General features: G+C 37.1%; 1 protein-coding gene across 1 annotated transcript; it reads right to left on the bottom strand.

Annotated features, from left to right (window-relative positions):
• Positions 1-555: 555 nt before the first annotated feature.
• Positions 556-10,168, bottom strand: LOC108996274 (myosin-11-like). Its single transcript, XM_018972061.2, has 7 exons — positions 10,054-10,168; positions 6,022-6,142; positions 2,480-5,710; positions 2,144-2,386; positions 1,843-2,001; positions 1,359-1,517; positions 556-1,055 (listed from the first exon to the last, which is right to left on the bottom strand). The coding sequence occupies exons 2-7, from the start codon at positions 6,106-6,108 to the stop codon at positions 795-797; spliced, it is 4,140 nt and encodes a 1,379-aa protein (XP_018827606.1). The 5' UTR covers positions 6,109-6,142; positions 10,054-10,168; the 3' UTR covers positions 556-794.
• Between the last annotated feature and the right edge of the window lie 13,126 nt (positions 10,169-23,294).

Here is a 23,294-nt window from a genome sequence, read left to right as displayed (position 1 = left end):
TTATTTTTCATAATATAATATTCAGATATTTTCATAAAATCAGTCTTTAGATTTTTCTAAGTTCTTAATAAAATGGCTTCTCTCAATGTTGTCCACAAGTCAACGGGGAATCAAATCGCGTTCCGGAATCCATATTCTGATTTCTTAAATTAAAAAAACAATACGGAAATAGTTAAGTCACTGAAAACAACGTTTGGCTTCGACAAATAATGAGATAATTTGATAGGGTTTAGTAGCATTGGTTATGACAAAAGCTGAAATCATTTGATAGGACACCTGATCAGATCATATGGGAGAAACTTATCCTCCAGAGATGTTGCAATCGGGTGCTGGCTAAGCAGGTGAAGTAGTGTTATTTTTGACGTGGTAAGTTAAACCGTAAATGTATTTTTATTATAAAATATATCTAACGTATTATATAAAATTATATTAATTTATAAATTTATTTTTATAAAATTTTTTAAGACGACATCCACAGCCTTAGAGATGGCATACAAGCTTTTAACATCAACTGAAACCTCCAAATATTCCCAAGTGAGTAGTGGAATTGAAAGATATGCAACACAATCAACAAATTAAATACAAACTTGAATAATAATACATGAACTGTAATTTTTACTTTCCATATGAAGACAAATTCCCTGACCAACCTCAACACCTAAGTTTGAAAGCATCCAAACATAGCTTTCAAATTCTCTTACTGCATAATTTATATTGATGGGTAAAGAAAAAGGAAAAACAAAGTAAGAAACAAAAGAAGATCAAAACCAAAATCCACAAAAACCCCAAGCAAGCTAATATCGTTTCCCAAGAATTATGCCAAATATCACAGATAGTAGAGCTACTCCCAAGATGAACTTAAAGGTCGTGAAAGGAGAAGCCTCAGCAGTTTTAGCATGCGTCTCTGAAGAAGATGAGGTTTGAGCAGCAGATGGTGCTTCTGACTTTCTCTTGCTCTTCCTTTTTGATGGAGTGGAAATGGTTGATCCAATGTCCCTGGATTTAACCTCTAACCCTTCCTCCTGTTCAGTTGGACTGCCCCCCCTATCTCCTCCCTGTAGCACAATTTAAATGTTCAACAACTTTAATTTTTGACAAACTGAAGAAACTTAAATCATAGTTGGGTTTGAATGCTCATAGATCCCAAATTTGAATATTAAAGCTATGATTTTGAGCACAATGTAATCTTGAAAGCAAAAACAAACAAAAAGGAAGCCACCGAAACATGACAGGTTCTGCTTTTCTTAAGCAGCTATTGAGAGGGTTCTCTTTACTTCAAGTCAAATGATTTTGCTATGATACAAGATTAGTTTTTGGTGTCAATTGGTCTCTATATGGTGGAAGGAATAGAAAATAACCTTTTGCGACAGTTTAGCATCAGCCAGCTGCAATTTCTGCTCAAGCTCTTTGACTTGCTTCTCTAGTAGCACGATTTCTTTGTTCTTTGCTTCAAGCTCTCCACGAGAATGCTCCAGTGCTGCTTCTCTTTCCAACTCCTTTTGAGAATACTTTTCGTTCTGATGGGAAGTTCAGACAAGGAACAGTTCAGGAACAATCATTCTTTTTTAATCCTTTGATCAAATTTCCGTATAAAAAAAGTGTGATTAAAACCTACAATTAGACAATCAGGATGCAGGGAAAAAATAAAATAAAAGATCTACACACAAGATAACTGCAAACTTGCTCCTAGAAATGGAAAATTATTACATGTTGTTTATGTCAAACACCGCAACTAACTGACTAAGCCTTGGTTTTGAAGGTATTCGGCAGTGATGTATACGACCAACACATTGGAGAAGTAAAGCTGAAGTGCGAATACATTTCTTAAACAATGGCTAGTACCTGTTCAGCATGCGTGCTCTGAGCAAGTTGTAATTCTTTCTGAAGTTCTAGCACTGTTTCATGTAATAAATCTCTATCATGAACTTTATGAGCATGATCCTCCAATTTTGAAAGTAATTCTGCCTCTTTTCCAGCTGCTGCCACCTGAATGCTTTGCACCTACAGCCATCATATCAGTCAGAAACATTACAACACGTACAATTGAATTTTCAACTGAAAAGGTGTAACAGTTGAATTGAATATGAAGAGCTTATTCACGAGATTCCTGATTGTTGCAATAATTGAGAAATTTCTGGAATACCTCTTGTTTCAATTGATCTTCAGATTTCATTAATTTTTCCTCAAGTTCCTTGAGACGAGTTTGCAGCAAAAGTTTCTCAGCAATCTCAGCCTTTTGATTTTCAATCTCAGATCTCAAAGCGTCTTCTTTTGCATTATGTTCGTTCAACTGTTCTTCAAGCTGCAATATCACAGACTGAAGTTCCTTTGTGGCATTTTGATGTGTTTCAGTGAGAAGGTTGTTTTCTTCCATAATTGAAGATATCTGCAGAAATCAAATATGTTTTCGAACATCATGGGACAAAACGATATCCATATCATTGTTTACCAAGATATCTAAAAAAACTTGGCACCAAACCTGATATTGTAGTTTCTGCCCTTCAGAAGCAAGCTGATGTGTCAAATCTTCTATGGCCTTCTTTGAAGAGTTAAGCTCTTCAACTGTTCCATCCTTCTCTGCAAGAGCTGCCAACAGATTTGCCTGTAAATCGCTCAGTGTGGACTCGTACGTGGCCACTTCCTCAGTAAGCTTCATATTTGCCTCGGCCAGCCCTCCAGTCTCTTTTTCTAAGTCACTTGACTTGGTCTGCAGTTCCTCAACAATGCTTTCTAGATGCTTTAACTTAGAGAGAGTCTCTTCCAACTCAATATTTCGAGCTTCGGCCTTTGTAGATGCCTCTTGAGCCTGTTCTTTATACAAGCCAATCTGGGTTTCTAGAGCACTCAGTTTCTCACTCAAGTCTTTGGCTTCAGAATCTCTGTGAGTGAATCTGTGAGTGGCTTCTTGTAACTGTCTTTCTGCTTCCACAATGCGACCCTCAGCTGCAGAGTGTAGTTCAAAGGCTCTTGAGTGCTGGTCTGTTAACTCTGTGATAGTGTTCTTGTGAGAAACAAGTTGTTGAGCAGTGGCTTCCTTCTCGGAAAGAGTAGAATTAAGCAATTCCTGGAGTTCACCAATCTTACTTTTGAGCTGAACATTGGTCTCGACTAACAGCTCATTCTCTGAGAAAGACTGAGAAGCTTTATTTTCAGCTTTCGAAATCTGTTCTCGGAGTTCTTGATTTGTGCTTTCCAAAGAAGACAATTTCAATAAAGTCTGATCCAACTCCTCCTTCAAAGATGCAGAATTTCCAGCCGCTTGAGCCACCTGCTCTTCATAAATCTTCACCTGGTCTTCATGTATCTTCAGTTTCTCAAACAAAGATTTTGCCTCAGAATCCCTATTGTTGAGATTTGCCATTGCTTCTTGGAGTTTACCCTCAGAATCTCTTGCTAGGGAATCGTGTAACAATTCCAGCTCTGAGTTTCTTGCAGTAGCTTGTTCTATCACTCTTCCTTGTTGCTCTAGTTCCTCTTCTGCAGATTTAAGCTTCTCCATTACCTCATTCTCTCTCATTCCTGCAGCCTTAAGATCATTTTCAATGCTTACCAACTTCTCCTGTGTCAGATTCAATTCATTCTTCAAGACCTCCAATAGATTTTCTGCTTCAGCAAGCTTCTCGCTAGAACTGGTCGATGCATCTTCTAGTCTTCCCTTCTCATCTATTGCTAGATTCAAGGACTCTGTCAGCTCTCTTTCCTTTTCGTTAGCCGTTTGCAGTGCAATTTCAAGGCTTGATGCTCGAGCTTGGAATGTCTCAAGTTCTGACGAAAGTTCTAATACCTTGTCAGAGTATGTCTTGGAATCTGCTTCAGCGTCCCCACATTTCTTTTCTAATGTGCTTATCTGTTCTTCAAGTTCCTGAATTCTATGCTTCTCTGCTTCGAGTAGCAACTCGAACTCACTCGCCTTTTTACTGGCGTCCTCCACTTTGGAATGAGATACCTGGATCAAGTCTTCTAGCTCAAGGCTACGCTGATGGTTCATAGTGGCTCGATCCTCATGTTCAGTGCATTTACCGACAGCAATCTTCAATTCCTCCTCAAGCTCTGAATTTCGTAATGAGGACTGGTTTAGAGTTGATTCCAGCTGATTTATTTTTTCCTGGTATTCCTGCATTTGGCCATTCAGTTGAACTTTTTCTTCCTCAAACACTCTCAATGTAGCATTTAGTTCAGATATTTTCTCAGAAAGTTCTTTCATCTCTCTCTCGGCATCGCTGCTTTTTAGTTCTGTATGGTTTAGCTTTTGCTCAAGCTCCACATTCTTTTGTTCTGCAGCTATAAATTGTGTCTCAAGCTCTCTCAGTTGTGATTTTGCCTCTTCTGCCGTTGCATTTGAAGCCTGGATTATATCCTCGAGCTCGAGATTTTTTTGAGTAGCAGTTGCTGCTGCAGCTCCAGACTCGTTATGAAGATCTTCCAGAGACCTCAACTTCTCTTCAAGCTCTGCATTGTTCGACAACGCTTGCGACAAAAGAGAATCTGTTTTGCAGAAATTCTCATCTGAGAGCCTCAATTTCTCCTCTAGATCGCTGCGCAATTCCTCCATTTGCTTTGCCTTGCTAGTGATTTCTGCCACAGTTGCTTCAAGAGCTTCTTTTTCTTTGAGTACTTTAGCCAATTCCTCTTGTACTACTGAAAATTGTGCTTCCTGGGTTTTCAATGAAGTCTCAACTAATTCCCTTGTGTTCACTTCCTCCTGCTGCTTCAACTTGATTTCTTCCAGTTCAGAAACCTTTACTTGAAGATCTTCTTTAGTTGAGGCTATAAGAATTTCAAGTGAGGAGATATGTTCCTTCATCTGAGATTCTGAACCCTTTCTTGAGTCCAGTTCCTGGGTCAGTTCATTTATAAGATCCTCTCTTGAAGAAAGTCTCTGCTCTATGTCCAGTACTTGGGATTTTGAAAGCGCCAACTCATCTTGGACTACAGAAAGCTCTGCTGCAGTTACCTTGAGAGCTTCTTCAACCTTCTGATTCTCAGCAATCTTTTCATACACGCCCTTCAGTTCCTCTTGTACAGAAGCCATCTGATCTTCCATTTCTTTGGCGCTCAGTTTTGCCACTTCCAGCAATCTCTCAAACTCCAAGGCCCTCTTTGTCTCAGATTCTGCATGTGAGCCACTTTGTTTGTGCAGCTCCTCAAACTTCTGTGCCTCACCTGCAGAACATTGCAGCTCATCCTCCAACTCCTGCATCCTCTTTTTTGAGGTCTCGAGCTCAAGGCTGAGACCATCAAATGCTTCCTTCACCTTAACCAGCTCCTTGCTCTTTGTTTCATGAGCTTGCAATGCCTCTTGCAAACTGTTTATCTGTGCACTGTGTTTCTCCTTGTCTTCTACAATTTGTTCTTGCATTTTCTTGTGGTTGAGTTCAAGCTCTTCATACTTCTTTCCACTTTCTACCAGCTTCTCCTTTGTCTGTGAGACCTCGTCCTTCAGCTGAGAACTCTCAGATTCTGAATGCTTAATTGCTCCAGCTAGTCTTTCTAATTCAAACTCTAGTTCTCTTATCTTCTCTTGGGCTTCAAGTAATTCTCTGCTTGAACTTCTCTCAATGACAGTTGGGTGGTTGTCCTCTACAGATGCTGTTACACCTGTGTGTGAAGCATCTATAGATTCCTTCTCAATTTTTATAAACTCCCCGTCAGTTTCTTCCTCTTCTTTCTTGCCTTCTTTTCCTAATTGGGGCAAGTCTCCATTTGTTACCTGTTACAAGATCATGGAAGTCAATACCAACAATATAAACAATGCATCTACTGTTGCCATGATTAATTTAGCAGAAAAATCATAGACCACTTCGATACTAATACAATCAAATGATGATCTCCCTTCAAAATTAGTTTCGGATAAGACTGCAATTATTAATATTAGAGCTCCCTCCAGTAACATCAAATTTTTGCTTTCAAATGATTCAGGTAACGAAATAGACCAATTCAAACTGATGGGTGGTTTCCCATGGATCCCTATCCCTTGATTTCATACAATTTTACAGCCACAATAGAAAGGATTGCAGTTACCTTATTAATGGGATCGGCATCAATCACAGCATCCTCGGCAGCCTTCAGCACCGGAACTTCTGAATTCACTAGTGTCTCTTCTTCCATCTCAAAACCAAGATGCAGCTAATAGACTTCTTCTCTGTGATTTTCACAAGTTCATAATTATTTCAGAATGAGATTAAGCAGGCAGAATATCAGGTAACAAAATCCAATGCATTTCTAGTCACATCATTAGGCAGAGAGTTCTGTAGTTTCATTTGCAAAATTGCTAGCCAGTTTCAGAATTTGAATTCATCAAGAGAAGACAGACACATGAAATATTAGTCCTTAATCTGTGATTGTCTCAAAATCATGTCGTGTGCATGAATGACAACTATTTCTTTCTATTTTTAGCCAACATGACAGAGATTGGGTTCTGGACTTGGACCCAGAATCAGCCAGACTTGTAAATAGCATAACTCAAAATGCTCAGCTGTAATTTCATTTGACCGAACATCTTCCTGTGCAGCGGGGTCCAATCGTGAGGTGGCATTGGTCAGCACATAGTTGTCATGGCTTACAGTTTTTTCTCTAAAAACTCTTGGTGCCAGTGGGGTGTATCCACTTTACCAGGCTGTCTCTCTTTTGTCTTCTACCCCACCCAGATTTCAATAGAATCAAATCACAGACGCAAATGTGTTAGATACGATGGCCTAAGATTAATTTTATTAATGGATTCATTCATGCGTTATGGCAAACGAATATGGTGCTTATAAATTCCACAAATGACTGACAATTACAAGAGAATTGAACATTCATTCATTCTTGCATCAATATGTTAAGCCGTTCTGCTGAAAATCTATTCATCATCTCAACTCTCATTATCCTCTCATCATCTCATGATGTGGCATTAAATGATAGGTTTACAAATGAAATCTAATAAATAATTTCTAATCACCTGATGACACATTATAAGATGATGAAATGATGATGGAAGTTGTAATGATGAGTAACATTACTCCTGTATAGCATGACTCGAAATCTTAACCTCATGATTCAGATAATTATATACAAAGACAAAAGCTTAGGTTAAAAAAAAAAAAGAAGAGGATAATTGATCATGAGCCATAAGTGGTAGGGGGTAAAGATTCCAAGCGACGAACGACAGCTAAAAAATGTACTGTTTAGTTACATGCAAATATATACTTTAATCAAGCACTTACAAAAACAATATTGTACGATCCGAAATCGTTTGGTCTCGTACTCCGATCAATCACCTGATGATGCTAGCTTGTGTAACTACTGTTTGCTTAGTTTGAGTTTGGAAGTTTAAAAAACTCATTAATCTAAATTCTGGTTTTGATGTTGATATGAGATGAGATATAAATATTAGTAAAATAATTTGTGAATAATAATGAAATGATTTGAGTTAATATGTTTTATGAGATTTTAGAAAAATAGAGAAGTTGAATAAAAATATTATAAAGTTAAATATTATTAAAATATAATTTTATTTTGTATTTGAAAATATTAAATTATTTTTTGTATTTATTTCAAAATTTAGAAAAATTGTAATCATTAGATGAAAAAGTTAAAAGTTAAAAATTAAAAATTAAAAAATATTTGTGATATTTAGATATTGAGATGAGATAAATTGAAAATATTTTACTATTCAAATCAGGCCTAAAAGTGTTATTTAAAAAAAAAAATCTTAAATTTATAAAAAAGTATTTTAAACAAAAAAGAATTGCCAAGTCCACTTTTTAAAAAAACATCAAATTGAAATGCTCTTGGAGATTACGTTATTCTTTTAAAAAACCAGCATCATTGAACAATAAATAACTTTTTTATAAAAGTTATAATTAAAAATTAGGGGTGTAAACTCAAACCGAAAAATCGAAAAACTGGACCGGACCGGACCGAACCGGACCGGTTTTACAGGTTGATTAAAAAAAATAAAAAATAATATTTTTATATATAAGTTTTATACAAAATATTTTATATATATATTAAATATTAATATATATAAGTTTTATATATAATGTATAATTATAAATTTTTATGTGAAATTTTATATATAACATATATATTCATTTATGAAATAATTTCTTATTATAATTTATAAATTATTACATAAAATGTTAATACTAAATCACTAAAAGTTTATAACTAATACTAATATATAACTTATAACTATATCAATAGTCTAATATTAATACTATTATATAGTCTAATATATTAATAAAAGTATAAAATAATTTTTTTTAAATCAAATTTTTTTTTATAAACAAATTTTTAATGACAAATTGTGAAATTTACATTTTAAAAAAATCGGAAAATCGGACCGGACCGGAAACCGGTAAAACCAGAAGTATCGATTTAGGAGGGTAACCTGTGCGTAATCGGTTTTGAAAAATACAAAACCGGTACATACCGGTTCGGTCCTAGATTTTATCCAAAACCGGACCGGACCGGACCGGTTACACCCCTATTAAAAATAGTAACTATAATTAAAAATGCTATAATAAAAATCTTTATTTTCTCTTCCAACCTCAAACATATAAGAGTGTATTTGGATGTTAAAATGAATTGAGTTGAGATGATAAAATATTATTAAAATATTATTGTCTATTATTATTATTATTTTAAAATTTGAAAAAGTTGAATTATTTATTATATTTTATATTAAAATTTAAAAAAATTATAATGATGAGTTGAGATGATTTTAACTTCCAAACGAAGTCTTAAGTACTTAAATCTGCAAGTCTCTAAAACATTTAACGAGTATTTTAAGAATGAAATCAGATGTGAAATTTATAAATAATAATGAAATAATTTTAAAATTATTTTCAGTAAATATAATTTATTTATTTTTAAAATTGAAGGTTGAATCTTGACCGTTCGTTGCAACTGGGACCCACTAAATTCTAACATTCAAAGATGGATCAAAGATCATGTTCTACCACAATAAAAGCTTGCTTAGCAGTGTTGCAATAAGGCTTTCAATCACAATCAGACTTAAGGAAAGAATGGTGCGTGGGACCCATTAAGAAGGTAGGCACCACCTCAGCTTCGGCTCTTTCTGTACTTCAAATCAAATCCGGACAAGATCAATTTACCCTCCCCTCCTTATTATCACTCTTCTTTTTTCTTTTTTTTTCATGAGAAGATTTGACTATACGTCAATTATTATTTATTCTATACTTTATACTTAATAATTACTATTTTTTTATAAAATATTAAATATAAAATATTAAATATTAAATATTAACTGATGAAAATAATTATCCTCTCTTGAAATTTCTATGCTCCTCTGTGATTATTACAACACAAAGCCTTGGCTCTAGAAAAAGAATAATCCTTTAACCTGGACTTATTCCCTTTATGTTTCTTTTTTTTTTTTTTTAACTTTTTTTTTTTTTTTATATTATTGTTCTAGTACTTAGACGTTACAGTGAGAGTAAAAAGCTGCAAATGTTTAAGTAGCAAAAGGTTAACTATTTAAATGAAATTAAAAAAAGTTAAATATAATTCTTGTTTTTGTTTTTGAGATCTAATTAGCTAATTCCACCAGCCCCAGAAACGCAATGAAAAAAACGAAAAGTACTGAATAATATGAGATCTCTTCAAAATCAATGAAATATTCCTACTTCTTAAAATAAGAATTTGATCTCTTAGATGATCAACCATGTGAAATAAAATGAACTTGAGCTGCTTCCGATGATGGAAATTTCTACTTTTTTTTCAACATTTTCGTGCTAAAAGCGAGATTGATCAGATATATATGCATGCATATGTAAGATAGAATGATCGTGATCATAGAGAGATGAATCTTTAGAATTAAGCCTCAACGGCTCAAACGAACCAGAAGAAGGAAGATCAGGGCGCATGTTTAAGAAAGGGAATTACATCATTCACCAAAGATAGAGAGAAAAACAGAGGACGGACAACACAAAGCAAGAAGTACCCAAGATTCATCACCATCAAGAAAACAAAAAGATCATAGATTTATCATAGAAAAAAAAAAAAAAAAAGACAATGAAAGAAAGATAAGGGATGATATAGGCTTGCCTGAGGGAAGTTGGTCTTGATCTTTTATTTGTGTTCTCGAAATCAATAGAATGGAGTTTGGTGAGGATGAGGTTGATGAAGGATTATCAATGGCGAAGGAGGGGAGACTGGAGAGAGAGATTGTTATTTGTTGGTATATAAGAGAGAGTAGGAGTCCACTCATTACTGCCGCGGGACCAGAGAGTGGGGCCCTTCACCAGCCAATTTGGCAATAATTGGGTCCCAACGCTGCCGCTTTTGCAAGACCTCCTCTTTTGCCTCTAGATTTGTCCCGAACTACGATGCTAACCAAGCACAGAATTTGAGGGAAGAAAAAAAAATAATAATGCTGGGGCTTCCGCTAGAAGGTCCTGCTGTTGTAATATGTGTTTTTTATATATTTTTTTTAAAGTTATATTTTATATAAAATTTTTAATAATTTTTAATATTTTTAAAAAATAAAAAAAGTTTAGAATATTATTAAAAATAAAGAAGTATTTTTTAATAATTTTTTTTTTACTTTTTAATTAAGGAAGTGTTTTTAATGATGTTCTAAATTCATTTTATTTTTTTAAAATATTAATAAAAATCTATATAAAAATATAACTTAAAAAAAAAGTGCAATGGCATCTGCTTCTTCAGACCATTGATCTCATCAATGCTAACTCCTGCAATAAGCATGTCATCCACATACAGTAAAAAAATAATGTAAGAACTGTCAAAATATCTGACATAGCAGCAGTGATCTGCCTGATATCTGATATACCCTGCATTGCACATAAAACTGTCAAACTTCTTGTACCACTGTCTAGGAGCTTGCTTCAGGCCATACAAGCTCTTCTTTAATCCGTAAATTGAACCTTCATTTCCCTGTATTACAAACCCTTTAGGTTGGTGCATGTAGATGTCTTCTTCAAGGTCTTCATGAAGAAAATCTGTTTTCACATCTAACTGCTCAACAAATAAATCTTCAGTAGCAACCATAACCAACACTAACCTGATGGTTGTGATCTTCACCACAGGAGAAAAAATCTCAGAGTAATCAATACCATGTTTCTGCTGAAAGCCTTTTACAACAAGTCTGGCTTTGTACCACTTACTACCATCTTGCTCAGTCTTCACTTGGTAGTCGGTACACACACTCTCTGTGCAATACCTTCTTTTCTGATGGAAGTTCTGTCAACTCCCATGTATGATTCTCTGACAATGAATCTGTCTCATCTTTCATGGCTATCTCCCACTTGCAAGGTTTCCTCATAACTTTGTGGTTTTCCACCATTTGTTAACAAAATGTAATTCAAGGTAGGTGAAAAACGCTGTGGGGGATGAATAATCCTAATTGACCTGGGAACTACAGCTGCAGGAGTAGACGGCTCTGGAGATGATTGCGGAATAATAGGAGAGGGTGCACCTGACCCACTCTCCCCGTCACTCACATCTCTGCACTACACTGTGGCCTCTGATAGGTCATCCAAACTCACGAACTCAGACTCTTGAGGAGCTGTTTCAGCGACTGTAGTGGACTTGTCCTTCTACATAATCTTCTCATTGAATATCACATTTCTGCTCCTTATAATCTTCCAACCCTAATCATCCCAAAAACGATAGTCATATGCCTTGTCTCCATAACCAATGAAATAACATTTCTTTAACTGAACCTCAAGTTTACTTCGAGCATCAGAATCAACAAGAATATAAGAAATACAACCAAAAGTTTTAAGGTGAAAAAACTTAACCTCTTTCCTGTTCCAAGCCTCCTCAAGCAGTCCACAATTTAACAGAACTGATGGTTCTCTGTTTATCAAGTAAACGACAATGCTGACTGCATCTGCCTAGAAAGTATATGGTAATCCAGCATGTAACCTCATGCTTCTAGCACGCTCATTAATGATTCTTTTCATAGCCTCAACAACTCCATTTTGCTGTGGTGTTCTAAGAATGGTCTTCTCTATTATGATACAGTGAGCTGGACAATACTCCTTGAACCCTCCATCAATATATTCTCCACCATTGTCAGACCTCAAGCATTTCAGCTTTAAGTTTGTCTCTGTTTCAACTAGGGCCTTCCAATTTTTAACACATTAAATACATTAGATTTATGCTTCAAAAAATAAACTCATACATTCTTGCTGTGGTCGTCAATGAATGTGACATAGTATCGAGAACCTTTAAGAGATGCCACTCGGGAAGGTCCCTACACGTCTGTGTGCACAAGATCCAACTTTCCTATTTTCAGTGTTCTACCACTCTTCAAGAAACTGACATTTTTCTGCTTCCCCAAAATACAACTCTCATATATACCGAGATCAATTGATTTCAATTATGGTAGTTTGCCTCTAGACAGTAGTTCTTTTATACCCTTATGACTCAAATGACCAAGTCTACAATGCCACAAATCTGCTGTGCTCTCTGCAATGGTAGTAGCAATGATATTATTAAAACCAGTAGTCATATAGAGTGTACCAGTTTTCTTACCCCGAGCTAGTACCAATGCCCCTTTAGTGACCTTCCAAGTGCTATTGAGAACACTACTGAATGACCACAATCATCGAGCTACCCAACAAAGATGAGGTTTTTCTTCAACTGAGGAATGTATCTGACATTCTAGAAGGTCCACTTGTTCTTGTTAGGGAGTGCAATATCAATGTCTCTCATTCCCATCACGTTCAAAATCTCTCCATCAGCCAAGTACACATTCCCAAAATCACCTGCAACATTGTTTTGCATTATTTTTCGATGAGAAGTTGTGTGGAAGGAAGCCCCTAAATCTAGTATCCAATCATCAACTGGAATATGAACTGCAAGTAATAGTGCATACTCGTTCTTGTTAGAGAGTGCAATATCAATGTCTCTCATTCCCACTACGTTCAAAGCCTCTCTATCAGCCAAGTACACATTCTCAAAATCACCTGCAACATAGTGTTTCATTATTTCCCGATAGGAAGTTGTGTGGAAGAAAGCGCCTGAATCCAGTATCCAGTCATCAACTGGAATATGAATTGCAAGTAATAGTGCATCATGTACTTCTTCAGTTACCACATTAGCACTATCATTCTCTATCTTCTTCAAATTTCTGCAGTTCTTTTTTATGTGATCAACATTGCCACAATTCTAGCAAGTTGCCTGCTGTCCAGGCCTTGACTTGCTTTTGCCCCTATTCCTTGATTTTGATTTGCCTTTGTTTGAGTTCCTGTCTTATGATCTCCCCCGATAATCAACATTAAGTGTTGAACTTGAACCCGAGATCTCACCTGAATCCCTCTTGAGCACCTCCTCAGCCAAAATCGAATCACGAATATCATCATATTTTAACTTTGATTTACTAGCAGAATCACTGACAGTCATTCTCATGGCTTCTCAACTATTTAGCAGTGGGCCAATAATATCAATGCACGTATCTCATCATCAAGCTCAATTCCAACAGACGACAATTGATTTGTGATAGTATTAAAATCATTTAGATGTTGTGCAATAGACGTACCATCTGACATTTTCAAATTGAATAACTTTTTCATCAAATGTACCTTGTTATTCGCTGATGGCTTTTCAGACATACTTGACAAAGCCACTATGAGATCCACAATCATCTTCTCCTTGATGATGTTGTGTGCAACGGATCTCAACAGGGTTAGCTGAATATCCCCCAGAACCTGTCGATCTAGCAAGTCCCAATCAACAACTACCATGGTCTCCTGCTTCTTCCCCAACAATGGAAGATGAAGTCTCCTCCCATAGAGGTAGTCCTCTATCTGCATCCTCCAATATCCATAATCCGTACCATGGAACTTCTCGATCCCCGATACTTTCACTTATTCTCCAGCCATCGTTTTTTCTTAGACCCAAATATTGACTCTTGATATCAATTGTTGTGAAAAACGATGACAATAAGTGAAAATAAATGCGAAAAGAACAATTAAACAATCACACGACACAAGATTTACGTGGTTTGGCAAATTGCCTACGTCTACGGGAGCTACAGAAGATTTTTATTACTTGAGGAATCACCAATACAAGTATTGGACGACTTCTATACACACACGGCCATATGTCATTTTATGACATATATATATGTATATATATAGAGGCGGTGAAGAAAACCCTAAAATTTTGAAAGTTAGCGATGCTTGCCCGAGTGGCGAGTTGAGGCCACGTCGAGCGAATTTGGTTCTCGCATCCGCTCGAGTCATGTGTCGAGTAGCTCTTTGAGTGAACTCTCTGACTTGCCTCCGCTCGAGCAGCTAGAGACTCCGCTGAGCGGTGTGAACCAAACTCCACAATACTCAACAGTTATGAGTACCGATTATCTCCTCCAATTAATTTTAATTTCAACATACAGAAGTCTAGCTCAATTTAAATTTAATTTATCGTATATGTAGAGATTTTAAAAAGCCATATACTCAGTGCAATACATATTTTTCTATAATCAACTTGTCTCAACGACTCAAGCTAATTATTTTTCGAGAATATTACCTTACTTGGAGTCTTCGTTAGCCAAGCCCTTTTTATTCGCCTTTTATGTGTAGGCCAGGTTGTTTTTTTTTTTTTTTGAAAAATATATTTTACATCCTTAAAATTATCCGTGATTTTACACTTCAAAGCTTAAATAACTTAGATTGACATATCACACTTTCAAATTATAAAATACTAACAATTAACATCATTGTTCAATTCTTTTTTTTTTTTTAAAACAAAGAAAACTATATTAACTTTAAACTTCAGGAATTACATGACTAAAACCTGGACTTAAATCCAGAACAACACTATCCTCATCAAATAGGAGAGAGGATTTAGCTAAACTATGAGCTAGATGGTTTGCACTTCTCTTAACAAACAAAAACTTCCAACTAGAAAAAGTAAAAAGCTACAATCGAGTATCAGATAACACCATTCCTACTTTATCACATCTCTCAACATGGGAATTAAGGCTCTTTACAACCTAAGATGAATCTCCTTCAAAAAAGACATAGTCCATTCCTAAATCAGCTGCCATCATAACTGCTTGAAAGGCACCAAGTGCTTCTGCCAGTAGGGGATCATTAAAACCAAATTGATTAATTTTTTTTGTAGCCACTATGTTGCCTCCATGGTCTCGAACAACTATTCCCAATCCAATCCTGCCCTTCACCTTAGAAATAGCTGCATCCCAATTGATTTTCAAGAAACCTGTAGGTGGAGGAGTCCAATTCATCACTTGTGTACCTCTAATATCAGTTCTAGGCCTGTCATTTATTGTTTTGAACTCTTCCAATAATATTTTGGATTGGCTGGCTAACTGTGTTAGATGTTGAAAGAAACCCTAAAAAATTAATTTATTTCTTCTATGCCATATACTTCTTACTGTTATAATGAAAAACTCCAGAACTTGCTGATCACATATTGCACTTAGGCTCTCGAATATGTCCTTGAATTTCTCTGCTCTGAGTGAACTCTTGTGAATTACAGTAGGTCCCTGACTCCAAACATCCATAGCTGATTTACAGCTCCATAAAACATGTTCTACATATTCTTCTTCATTTAGGCATATCGGGCACATTGGTGAATCTACAATTTTCTTTTTATGCAAATTCACTCTAGTAGGTAGTGACTCTAAACATGCTCTCCACATGAAAACTTTTGCAGTTTGAGGGATCTTCAGTTGCCAGCAGCATGTCCATCTTTCTTGTAATTGTACATTATTTGATGTCTGCCCCTGTAATATGTTCTGCCTCAAATTAAGAAAATGATATCCACTTCTTACAGAATAGAAACCACTTTTTGTGCCTAACCATATCAATCTGTCGATAGCCCCAGTCTGACTTAGTGGAATTTTTTGAATAATAGCTGCTGTCTCAGGTCCCATAATGTCTTCTAGCATATTTTTCCTCCACTGCTTATTCTCATGATTAATAAGCTCCCTTACATTTGCATCCTCTTGCAAGGTTTTAACAGGAACTTGAACTCTATATGAAGATGGTTGTGGCACCCATCTGTCTTTCCATATTTTTGTGCTTATTTCTTTCCCTATTCTCCATAAAGAGCCCTCTTCAATTAAAAACCTAGCTGCAAAAATACTTCTCCATACAAATGAAGGCCTAACACCCAGCTTTGCAGAAAATGTTGTAGAAGGAAAATATCTACACCTAAGGATCTGAGAAGCCAAAGATTCAGGATGTTGATAGATTCTCCACCTTTGTTTAGCTAACAAAGCTAGATTAAAAAATTCTAGATCTCTTAAACCTAACCCTCCAACTTTCTTAGCTTTCCCCATTTGACTCTAAGAAACCCAATGCACTTTACTGTCTTGTTGCTGTTGTCCCCACCATAACTGATTCATCACTCTATTAATCTCCCAGTAGAGATTTAGGCAATTTGAAAACTCCCATACAATATGTGGGAATTGCTTGTATGACAGCCTTCAATAGAGTTTCCTTGCCTTCTGAAGAGAGCAGCTTTGTCTTCCATCCACTAATTCTGCTTCTAATTTTATCCAATATATTGTTGAAAGTAGTGTACCTAGATCGACCAATGAGAGAAGGTAGACCTAGGTATTTTTCATAGCACATTGTAGACCTGATTTCAGCAATTGCTAACACATATTCCCTAGTCTCCTTTCTGGTATTAGCACTAAAAAAAATTGAAGTTTTTTCCTTGTTAAGCTTCTGCCCGATGACTTTTCATAAATCTCAAGGAGGCAATGGAGATTGGACCACTTTATTGCATTTGCTCTACAAAAGAGCAAGCTATCATCCGCAAATAATTAATGGTTTATACTGACATTGCCTCTTCCCATAGGAAAACCATGAATCTCCTTTGAAATCTCAGCCTGGTTCAATAACAAACTCAAAACCTCAGAAACTAATATAAAGAGATAATGGGACAAAGGGTCTCCTTGTCTAAAAGGGTCCCCTGATCTAATACCTCTAGATGGTTGAAAGAAAGCCTAAGGAGAACCATTTAGAAGAATTGAATAGGAGACTGAGGAAACACACCCCATTACCAGCTTTATCCATCTCTCATTAAAGCCCATTTTCTCCATCACCTTTTCTAAAAAACTCCATTCAATCCTATCATATGCCTTGCTCATGTATAACTTTACTGCCATATACCCATGTTGCCCTCTTTTCCTGATAGACATCGAGTGCATTGCTTCAAAAACTACAATAACATTATCAAGAATCATCATTCCTGGCACAAAAGCACTTTGATTGGGGGAGATGATCTTTGGTAAAATTTTCTTCAACTTGTTAGCAATCACTTTGGAAATCACCTTGTACAGAACATTACACAAAGAAATTGGCCTATAATCCTTCACTGTCTTAGGAGATTTTATTTTAGGAATGAGAACATTGTAAGTTTCATTAATGTGGCTAACCTCCCCATCTGAATTAAGGACCTCAAGGACAACTTTGGTCATCTCACTTCCTACAATGTCCCAATGTGCTTATAGAAAATTACAAAAAAACCATATGGACTAGGAGAACCCAGAGGTTTCATTTGGAACAATGCCTCTTTTACCTCTTCTGCTGTGAACTGGAGAGACAGATCTATACTCATGCTTTCATCAATCTTCGTCTCCATATGATTAAGACAAAATTCAATGCCCTCAGGATTGGATGTAGTAAATAACTGCTGAAAAAACTGCCCAAAAGTCTCTGAAATTGCCTCCATAGTACTCACTACTGTTCCATCCTCTTTCATAATTTTTTTAATCTCATTTGTCTTTTTTCTTTGGCTTGCACATTGACGGAAATACTTTGTGTTTCGACCCCCATCTATGAGCCAAGATTGTTTGGCTCTTTGTTTCCATCTAGTGTTCTCCTCTTCCAAAAGAAAGTCCACATCCTTTTGCAACTGTTTTAAAGCTATTGTATGGGAACCCATATTTATAGCCTGCAGCCTTTCAATCTGATTCATCTTGCCTTGTATTTCCTTCCTATATTGTCTAAGAGTAGTCTTACTCCATTGTAACAAAGCATTCTTGCAATTCAACAGATTTTGTTGTATTGACTTCAACTGAGAGCCAACCCTTCCTTGCTGTGTAGACCAACATTCATTTATCAGACTACTGCAATCTTGCCTCTGGTTCCAGCTTGCTTCATACCTAAAGATCTCCCTTCCTCTCCTTGCAAAAGCAAACTACCTTACTACATTTTCCAGGCACAACACCAAAGGGCAATGGTCCGAAGAGCACATAGCTTGAACACATATTCTGCAAATAGGAAATAAGTTTTTTAATGACATATTACCCATGGCACGATCTAGTCTTTCCTTTGTGAACTGATTGCCTTCTCGTTTGTTGCACCAGGTATATTTAGGACCTTCATAACCAAGATCACATAGACCACATACTTCCACTGCCTCTCTAAATTCCTCCATTTGATGGTATGGCCTTATAGCTACCCCTTTCTTTTCATGCTGAAGAAGAATCTCATTAAAGTCTCCAAACAAATCCAAGGCATCTCCTTACTAGGCTTCAATAACTTCAACAGATTCCAACTTTCATTCCTTCTAGTCGTTATGATGGGTGTTTAATATTGATATAATATAGCCGTAATTGTCGAATCTTAAAGAGTTGTGTATATTAAGGGCTCGTTTGGTTCTTTGACTGTACTCAATTTAGTTGAATTCTGTTGAAATTTAGACATCTTTTAATTTTTAAATATTCAACTCTCAAATGACTAAACTCATTTCAACTCAAAATATTTTTACACGTGAGACCTACAATCTTTTTTCAACTTTCCATAAATACATCTAAACTCATCTGAACATCCAAACACATCTAAACTCATCTCAGGTGGGCCCCATAGAACTCACTTTACTATCTCAACTTACTACTATTCATAGAGAACTCAATTCAGTTTAGCTCAACTTAACATCAAAACGTAGCTTAGAGCACTAGTAGTGGACTTTAAAAAGTTATATTTTGGCCAAAGTTTAATTAGATTCCATAAAAACTTACTGTAGTAGACTCAATAAAGTTATAATATTTTTTACTTTGATAATTTTCACTAGCCAAATTTGTTGAGTCCAAATTGCTGACCAAATATTATTTTGACATAAGAAATTCACTCTCACAAGTGCTATTCGTTTCGCGCGAGCTCACAATTCTAGAAAATCTCTCTTCATCTGAAAGGCACGAGGCACCCAAATCCCAAACTCAACCACATAAGGCAGCCAGTCTCCACCAATTATCATTTCAGTAACGTGGCATCATCTTGCTCGAGTACTTCAAGTTCTAATTTTACAATATTATGATTAGTTGATACCAATTTTTTCTTTTAAAATTTAATATCAACATTATAAAATTAATATATATTTTTTAATAAAAAATAAATATTCACATTACAATTTGAATTAAAATAAGTAAAAAGGTCAAAATCAATTTTTTAATAGAATATTAATAGATATTGAGAGTCTGTTATTTGGTGTTATTGAAAAGTGATTAGTTAAATTTATAAAAGTGAATTTTCTAATCAAATTTTAGTCAAACTTTGTTGAATTCACCGCTCTTAAAACTCTTAGACAATTTAAAAATATAAAGTAAATTTATATTTTCTCTTGCAAATTGGCTTTGGCGAAAGATTGTTAATGCCCCCCTACACATTAGGGGTGTGCAGAATTCCGAGAATTCCGACTCCGTCCGACCTCCGCTCCGATGCCGACTCCGACGGAGTCGGAGTTGTCGGAATTCGGAGTCGGAATTCGGAGCTACTCCGAATAATTATTCGGAGTCGGAGTCGGAGTCGGAGCTCGAAGGAGCTCCGACTCCGACTCCGAATTTTTTTTTAAAACCCAGCTCCAAAACGACGTCGTTTTGAAGCTGGGTTTAAAAAAAAAATTTTTGAACGACACCGTTCCACTTAATATGGAACGGCGTCGTTCCATATTTCCAAGTTGAAGGGGCTTCTTCTTCACGTCAAGCGTCCTCTTCCTTTTCTTCTTCTTCTTCTTCCTTCTTCCTTCTTCACTTCTTCTTCCTCCTTCACTTCTCTCTCGCGTCTCCCGTCCCAGTGAGTCAGTGACTGAACCAGTGAACCCTCCGTCTCGCGTTCTTCAGAACACCGTTCGTCGTTGCTCCTCCCTGCCGCCGTCCCTCTGTTCAGCTTCCACCTACGGTGAGCCCTAAATTTAATTCAAGCACGTCTCTTATGAATTGGAGCCAGCAGTTGTGATTCTTGTGTATTGAATATTCAATATAGTCCCCAACACGGCGCTCAAAAACATGAATTTTACATTGTTTTGAAGACTTGCGCTCGAGCGAGGTGTCGAGCGCAAGTTGTATTGAACATTGGCTCGAGCGATATGTAGAGCGAAAGTCAAGCGAACCTCTCTGGAAGAGTTCTGCTCGAGCGCTACGTCGAGCGCTCATCGAGCGAAACTCTCTGACCTCTGTATGGATTCTGCTCGAGCGCGATGTCGAGCGCAGGTCGAGCGATCCTCTCTGGCTCTCTGTATGGATTATGCTCGAGCGCCACGTCGAGCGCACGTCGAGCGAACCTCTCTGGATGGATTCTGCTCGAGCTCCACGTCGAGCGAACCTCTCTGTATGGGTTCTGCTCGAGCGCTACGTCGAGCGCACGTCAAGCGAACCCATTTGGATGTGTTCGTCTGAGTCAAGTGCACATCAACCGAACCTCAATGTAATAATACATCGATACATGTATTATTATGATACAATAATACATGTCCTATTGTATAATACAATAGCCTAGTTTATTTTTAAACTAATTTTTTGCTTCTAATTTAATTTTTTCAGCTTCATTGATTGTGATATGGATCCTAGACATAGTGGAGATGATCGTCCACAAGGGGATGTGGTGGATGCCAATGCTACAACTCCTACACCGGTGGGTACTTCCACCCCTAGAGCCACATCTAGGGCAGCTACATCTAGAGCAGCTACATCTAGAGCAGCTACATCTTGTGCGAGTAGTCGACTCCCACTCCCAGTTGATATAGAGGATGAAGATATGTTCAACGAGGAAGAGGAGATGCCCATTGAGCAAGATCAGCCACCACGACCTTCTAAAAAGAGGTCGTGGACATGGGAGCATTTCACCAAAATACCTGGTGAAATTGCGAACCCAGTGGCAAGATGTCATTATTGTGGATCACTTTGTGGATGCCATTCGAAGAAGCAAGGTACCAGTGTGTTGATAGCACATCTAAATGGTTGCCAACGATATAAGATGGCGAAGGGATTGCAAGCCACTGATCAGACCAACCTCAGTTACCAAACTTCTACAGCCACTGATGGTACACAGACTAAGAAATTGGTCATCCCTCAATACAGTGAGAAGATGTTGAGGGACATGCTTGCAGAGATGATAATTACTGATGAGATGCCATTTACCACAGTCGAGAAAAGAGGCTTTTGAAAGTTTCTAAATTTTGTTGAGCCACGATTTCCCATTCCATCACGGTATACAGTGATGAGAGATTGTATGAAGAGGCATGCGAAGGACAAGGAGGAGATGAGGAAGATGTTTATTACCACTGGCCAGAGAGTGTCTTTTACGACTGACACATGGACTTCCATACAGAACGTCTGCTACATGTGTATCACAGCACACTACATTGACAGTGAGTGGATTTTGCATAAAAAAATTATTGATTTTAAAGAAATTGTGGATCATAAAGGTGCATCCATTGGGGCGAAGATGGATGATTGTTTAAAGGACTGGAGAATTCGAAAAGTGCTGTGTATTACAGTTGACAATGCCAGTGCGAATGAAACAGCAATTGATTGGTTTAAGCGGAACACGACGGTGAGAGATGATGTCATTCGGGCCCACGAGTTTATTCACGTTCAATGTTGTGCTCGTATAATTAACCTCATAGTTGTTGAGGGATTAAAAAAGGTTCATGATTCCATAACCCGAGTCCGCAACATTGTACGATATGTGAGGGGTTTCCCTCAAAGGCTTGCCAAGTTTAAGGCAATAGCAGAAGATTTGAAGATTGAATGTTCTAGTATGCTGTGCTTGGACGTTCCGACTCGATGGAATTCTACATACATGATGTTGGATGTGGCGCAGAAGTACCAAAAAGCATTCGAGCGGATGGAGGTCGAGGATGGGGGCCTGAGGTATGCTTTGTTGGAGCCAGCAGGACAGGGGCTCGGTGCGCCAGACGCACATGATTGGACCAGTGTGAGTTATTTTGTTGAATTTTTAAGAACCTTTTATGAGATAACCATGCGACTATCTGGATCCAAATATACGACTGCGAACTCATTTTTCAGTGAGCTCTCGGAGCTTCACTTCCAGTTGGAAAATAGTTGTACTGACTCTGCTGAATTGTTATCTGCTATGGCTACGAGGATGAAGATCAAATATGATAAATATTGGGGGAATATTGAGAAGATAAATAGATTGCTATTTGTGGCTGTGATCCTTGACCCCCGAGTTAAGTTGGCCGTTCTAGAATTTTGGGTAAATTCCGTCCTCGGGGCAGTGAAGGCTGGAGAGTTTATTAGATTGCTAAAAAGTAATGTTGATGACTTATATCATCACTACAGTACTAGTGCTCAGCCTTCATCCGCAGTTAGTAGCTCCTCACATTCGAGGCCGACAGGATCGACAGTTTCCTCAGGTGATACTGACCCATCTGTAGGGGTTAGAGGCAATCGTGTCATACGGCAGTATCATCAACTCATGTCAACAAGGAATATTATGCATTGTACATCTGAGGTTGAACGATATTTTATGGAAGCTGTCGAGGCACCTAGTGATGTATTTCAGTTATTAACTTAGTGGAAAGTTAATTCCACCAAGTATCCAGTCCTTTCCCGTGTGGCCCGAGATGTGCTAGCCATTCCTGTCACTACGGTTGCCTCAGAGTCGGCATTTAGCACTGGAGGTCGCGTGTTGGATGCTTATCGGAGTTCATTGTCACCGTCAACCGTGAAGGCCCTTGTTTGCACACAGAATTGGATAAGTGAAACGCCCATTGGACTAGATACCGTTGGCGTTGATGCCGAGAGCTATAGGCTTGAATCGGGTAAGTTTATATGCTTTTAAATGATGATTTAATTATTTTTAATGTTTCTAACTTCTACTTTTTATGATTTATAGATCTAATTGTGAACCCTAACATAATTACCGATGATTGAGAGTTTGGAACGGACGCTACTTGAGAGTTGGGATGAAGTTGAGAGAACCTCATTTCTTGGTAAGAATCAAATTATTCTTTTACCGTATTCAATTTTTTATTATCAATTTTTTTTTCATCTATTGATTGCTACTTTCTATCTTCATTTCAGGCGTGACCAATGGAACATT

This window comes from Juglans regia, chromosome 1, assembly GCF_001411555.2.
Source record: "Juglans regia cultivar Chandler chromosome 1, Walnut 2.0, whole genome shotgun sequence".
Lineage (NCBI taxonomy): Eukaryota > Viridiplantae > Streptophyta > Magnoliopsida > Fagales > Juglandaceae > Juglans > Juglans regia.
Note: the sequence above shows the minus strand (reverse complement) of the source record. Positions and strands in the feature narration are given on the sequence as shown.